This window comes from Brienomyrus brachyistius, chromosome 2, assembly GCF_023856365.1.
Source record: "Brienomyrus brachyistius isolate T26 chromosome 2, BBRACH_0.4, whole genome shotgun sequence".
NCBI lineage: Eukaryota > Metazoa > Chordata > Actinopteri > Osteoglossiformes > Mormyridae > Brienomyrus > Brienomyrus brachyistius.
In genome coordinates this window covers 10,702,338-10,708,337 of record NC_064534.1, presented here as the reverse complement: position 1 = coordinate 10,708,337, position 6,000 = coordinate 10,702,338, and the positions used below count along the sequence as shown (strand labels likewise).

The window sequence follows — 6,000 nt, the reverse complement described above, 5'->3', positions numbered from 1 at the left end:
CCCATCGTGCTGAAAACATGGCTGGAAGCAGAAGAGCATGTCAGGGGGATGCTGGTGCCCCTTGGATCTGCCTACGTCTACATCTTTCTGGTCTGGTGCACAGGCCGGTTCCTTCCTTGTTCCTACCAAAGGAAAGGAGGCAAACCAACACCAGCAAAAAATGTGAAAGAAATGAGTGATTTACACACCTAATATCAATTCGTATGGGATGATATTTTTCACAGGGTGACTTTTTAACTGTTTTCTTTTATATAGAAACAACACCATCTGCCTCAGGGACAAATAGATTGAGAGGTTTAATCCAGATTATGGCTTTGGTATGACTGCCTCTCTCCTTTTTTGGCTTCAGATGTCAGTGTGTCCTTGGTCCAGCGAGCAGTCGGTTGGTTACCTGGTCTCTCGCTGGACTCCTCTGCAAGGAACGGTGCCTTGGAAAGAAAGACATCAGTTTTAGCTAAGGAACACACCATCCATCTATATAGAAAACGCCATGGCGTTCCTCATCAAGAGTATGGTCGGAAACCCTCTGAAGAGCATGGGCCTCGGCGGAGAGAAGGAGAAGACAGAAGAAACCACCCCGTCCGACCCAGCCGCTGCCGCGGGCATGACGCGGGAGGAGTATGAGGAGTACCAGAAGCAGGTAGTGGAGGAGAAGTAAGTGCCAGTGCATCCACCCTCACGGTTCGGGGCAGGAATGGAGCCAAACTCTGCTTGATGCACGGCATCGTGAATTATAGCTAATTCTTGATCTCAGTTTTTGATTTAGTTTATTTTAAATATTCTGTCCAAAAAGCTGCATTTTATTTTTAATAAAGACTTCGAAAGTTGGTTTTCAAGTAACATTCTGATGTTACACCATAGTTAGATGTTTAAAGAGCATAATTAGATAGGGGGGATCGGCATTTGTACCACCAATATTTAATTTGGCATCATTATAGGTCTTATGTCGATGGGCACAATCATATTTAGTGTGGCATTTATGTTCTTCCATTGACAGACATTTCTAAAGTCTTCATGGTGGCTAAATTGCATTCGAATCACATTTATTTATGGCTGCACATCTGCAATGTGATTTACCCTTGTGTATATTACATATTTCTGATGGTTCATTAAGAAATGGAATGTGTATTTCTGTATACAAAAACTCATTCCCCTTCCCCCCTCCCTACAAACAGAGACACACATACACATACGCCGACAGAAAACAGCTCTAGAGATTAAACCCCTAATCTCAGGCCATGCTGATCAGCAGCTGATCTCTGAAAATGCCCACATTAAGGCCGAAAGGCATAACACTGGAACAGCAATGTCCGCATTTAACCCCCCCAACCTCAGATCTTACATATGGACCTTCATGATGGACTTCACATGTTCTCTGCTTACAAGGAGTGCAGAAACTAGCACGTGAAGCAGAGATCAAAGGCGAAATCCCTCTCCTCAGATGGAACGAGTCACTTAACCGATTTATCTACGTTAAGAGGGCAAATATAATCAAACATAAGAAGACTCAGATGAGGCTAAAGCTCTCGTAATCCTTGCCATATAGAGCAAAAAAGAATGAAAGTGAATAAATCCCATCATCGGCGTGGGTCACAGCAGTGTATTTACTATGTTATTCTCAGAACTGGAGATGGAAAAGGTATTTAGAGAAATGTCGGATATTCACTTCATCATTAAATTCACAATTTAAAATTTGTCATTTAAAGAATCCCCTCAATTAATACACAGAGACTTATTGGATTGGCAAAAAAAAATAAAAATTCTAAAAAGCTTTCTGACTCATTTTTAGTTCTTGGGGATTCAAGAGTTATCTAGTTATCAGTGTCTGACACTCCTTACAAAAAGGCTGAATCCAGACTGTGGAACTTATTCATTGCTGATTAAGATATATTCAAATACAGGGAAGTCAGAAGCATTTTAAATGTGGTGGGGACACACTGACATAAAACTAATATTTTATGTAAAAATGTGGGGGGGGGGTCCAAACGAATAATTATGAAATGTGAATTTAATGGTGGCAACGCCTATGTTCAAATATACAAAACGATATAACTCTTGCTGGATAAAGGAGAATGGGACTGGGGCACGGAGTGCAATGTAATATAAAAGGGACAGAGGGTGACACACATGGCAGAATAATGTAATATAGTATGTATAGTAATATATAGTCTGGAAATGAAACAAGACAGTGCAAATGGGTTAAACAATAAGGGAGCGAAGTGTGAGTGGACAGCTGATTTGGGCCAGAATTCAAATGTGGACAGAGGTGGATAGATGGTTAAAGTGTCTAGCATAGTCAGGCCAGTGTAATCCCGAGTTCAGCAGATTACCAGTGACTGCGCTTGGGGACACTGCAGTCCAGGCCCTGATAGCCTGGGGATGGATGGACTTTATGCCTGGTGCTTGGCCTGTATTATTAGTGCAAATTCTATAATTGCTTTGCTACATTTTGTTGCATTAATGGCCATTTTTTACTAAAAAATGAAGGTACAATGATTCTATGTTAGGGTGAAAAGCACAGAACTAAATTTATGGAAAGATTTACTGTTGAGCTGAAAGGTTATATTCGTTCATTAATGACTGGGACGATCCCCACATCTGACAAATGAGTTACTGATGTATAAAAATTCTTGCAGGTACGCAGGACGGTCTTGTTAAATGAGACTTAGCCAATAACTTTTCACCTATATAATTACTTAATTAACATTTACATCAAAGTACTTTTTATCAGTTATCAAGCATTTATGCCCAGATAATTGCTGTATAACCTTCATAACCTGAACTGTTAATGCATTTTCTGCAGAATCATTAAATGATAAAGAATTTTATACATATTCAAAATTTTAAGGACCCTTTAAAAATCTGCTTCACATTTGCAGAACAGAATAAGCATATTCTGGAATTTTTCAGAAACAAATCCATTTGCAACTTAACATCATGCTCCATGTGTCTCAGAATAGCCTGAATAGGCTTTTTTAAATCTATGTCCGTCCTTCCTTCCCAGGATGCAAAGAGATGCATATTTCCTGCACAGAAAAGCAGAGAGGGCAACACTGAGGACGTGTCTGCGAGATAAGTACAGACTGCCTAAGGTGAGCACAGGCCCATCTGTCGGTCGTGTATCAGGGGCCATGCAGGTGCCGCTCCCCTGTTGCAGAGGACTTCCTGACAAGACGGCTGGGAGGTGGAGTTATAGCGTGAAGCTACGTAGATTAAGGGAACTGAAAGGCTTTTGCGTGTGTGAGTCTGTGAGGGATCTCTGGCTGCGCCACAGCATGTCGAGACCATCGGCGCCTCTGTGAAGGATCTCTGGGCAGCTGTGATCTGCTGCATTTAGAGCTCTGCACTTACGTCTGTTTTTGCAGGCATCTTGGCCACTGTGTCTTGCATTACATGTAGCGCTAGATGTGTGGAAAGTCATGGCACACACATGCACACACATGCACACACATGCACACACACTTTCACTCACACTCATATACTATGCGAAGTTTAAAGATACCAATTAGCCCAGTGGCACGTCTTTGCACTGTGGGGAAAGAACTGGGATATCTAGATGAAACATGGAGAACGTGCAAACTCCACACCAACAGAGAGGAGGTCAGATTCAAACCCCCAACCCTGGAGGGTGGGAGGCAACAGAGCAGCATGCCATCAGCAGACAGACATTTCTTATACATCGTTATCACAACTTTCCTCAAAGAGAAGCCAATGGGGAATATTTTAGCAGAGAACTTTTTCTGTAATACCTGAACTTCTGTGATCTGCTCAAATTATTTTCTTGCAGACGTGCTATTGTTGGTTCATGCTGACTGTGCAGAAGTGGGAAAGGGATGTAATAAAAGCATTATGTCAGGAAGGAGACCATGCAGTGCTCTCACCTCACATAGAACAGGAGAAAGGAGGCTAGGGCTGCTGAATTAGGGGGCAGAAGTCAGCACATACACTAGATAGGCTGCTGAGATATAGGGGAAGATGGATACATTGAGGTACAAGAGACAAATTTAATGGAGAAAATGTGCAGTAGCTAATCAGTATTCTAACTGCTCTTCCGGGTCAGGGCTGTGCTTGACCTAGAGACTTAATACAGGCTGCAAAGGGAGCAAAGAAGGGCTACACCCTGGACAGGATCCCAGTTTGTCACAGGATATGCGTTCATACACTATGGGCAATTTAATGATCATCAGCCTAACTGCATGTCATTGGACTGTAGGAACAAAGCACACAATATGTGGAGAATGTACAAACTCCACAGCCATGGATTCAAACTCCCATCCCAGGAGGTGTTATTTACAGTAACAGTGTTATCCACTGAGCCACCACACCACGCATACTGGGATTCAGTATGTAATACTCCCCCCCGTTACCCATTCCTTGTTAGAAAGCAATACTTGCCTGCAAGAAAAAGAGTCTTGCTTTGATTCATTTTGTGAAAAATTCTGATAATGTCACATAATGTTTCAGTTGAAGAAATATCAAGAGATTGTTTATTATACTTTTATAGTTCTTATAAATAATTTAGTAGAACCTCAGTTTTACTGTGGATTATGTTTATACCAACCAGGTCAAAATCGACCCAGAGGCAAGCTTTGTACCCTGATCGTGTTCAGCTTTCATAATAATAATTTTTAAAACTGTTATGAATGTTAGGTCGTGCCCATTGCTTCCGGGATAGGCTCAGGACCCCCCACGACCCAGTAGTATAAGCGGTTTGGAAAATGGATGGATGGATGGATGGATGAATGTTTGGGTCATTTCAGAAAAGTAAGTTAGGGTTTTATTGCCAGTGTTAAACTCAGAAATGGATCATTTTTGACCTGCATGTCAACTGAAGGGTTAGTTACCTTAAGAAAGGATTGACCGGCAAGATCTTTCAAGGTGATGATGATGCTGATGAAGATGCTGTTGATGATGGTGTGTGTTTCTGTGTACCCAGAGTGAGCAGGACGAGAACATGATCCAGATGGCGGGTGACGATGTGGATGTACCCGAGGAGTTGCTAAAGATGGTGGATGAAGATGCTGAGGAAGAGGAGGAGAAGGACTCCATCCTGGGCCAGATGCAGAACCTCCAGAACATGGACTTAGAGCAGCTGAAGGAGAAAGCTCAGGCCACACTGACCGAGATCAAGGCTAAGGCTGAGGAGAAGTGTCTGATAATGTGACAGAGCACATAGATCCTTATTTTCATCATTATTATTTTTTTGACAATTTAAGGTTCCAACCATAATTCCTTTTGAACTTTCTTTTTTCCAATCAACACTTGAAAGCTTTTAAAAATCTTATTCTATTCATTGCAGCTCACACTCGTTAGACGTTTTGTATGTAGTGTCCAAATAAATGACCCTTATATTTCATTTATATGTCATTAATATTATTAAAATCAGCTACGCATAAACCCGATTTTGACTTCCATGAATTATTTAGCAAAGTACTTTTAGTCATTTATATTAAAAAAAAATAAATAAACATGTTCAAATTTATTGCCATTTAATAGCTCACTTTGGGTATTCTTTTATATGCTATAAAATCCTTTGTGCAAATTCTAGATAGAAATGGATCGTTTATAAAAAAAAAATTCTACTTTGCATTGACAGTATTGTTTAACCCTCAGATAATCCTGAATTACATTATCCTATCTTTCTCAGGTACAGAAATAAGGCTTTTTTATTTCAAGGTGTTCACGTTTTGCAAAATCGTTCAAATGTTTTATTTTCTTAGAAATAATTGTCTGGCAGAGTGAAGGAATTTCTAATCTTGGCAAAACATATAAGCCATGGTATACTAATTATGTGAACAAAATTGCTGATTGCAGTGTATTTACTTTATGGCTGAGTGTTGAGCCTCAAAGTCATTGTGGGGGGGGTGTTTGTTTACTGGAAGAGATTCATCCATCCGGAGAGTTACTGCCTACAGCACAGTTTTAAGCAGCTTCAAACTCCAGCTGCTGCTATTAGAACTGCAAGCTGTGCTAGTCACTTTGGATAGGTCAGCTAATTTA

General features: G+C 40.8%; 1 protein-coding gene across 1 annotated transcript; it reads left to right on the top strand.

Moving 5' to 3' along the window:
• Positions 1 to 490: 490 nt before the first annotated feature.
• cplx4a (complexin 4a) lies at positions 491 to 5,164 on the top strand. Its single transcript, XM_048989677.1, has 3 exons — positions 491 to 654; positions 3,005 to 3,092; positions 4,937 to 5,164. The coding sequence occupies exons 1-3, from the start codon at positions 491 to 493 to the stop codon at positions 5,162 to 5,164; spliced, it is 480 nt and encodes a 159-aa protein (XP_048845634.1).
• The last annotated feature ends 836 nt before the right edge of the window (positions 5,165 to 6,000 follow it).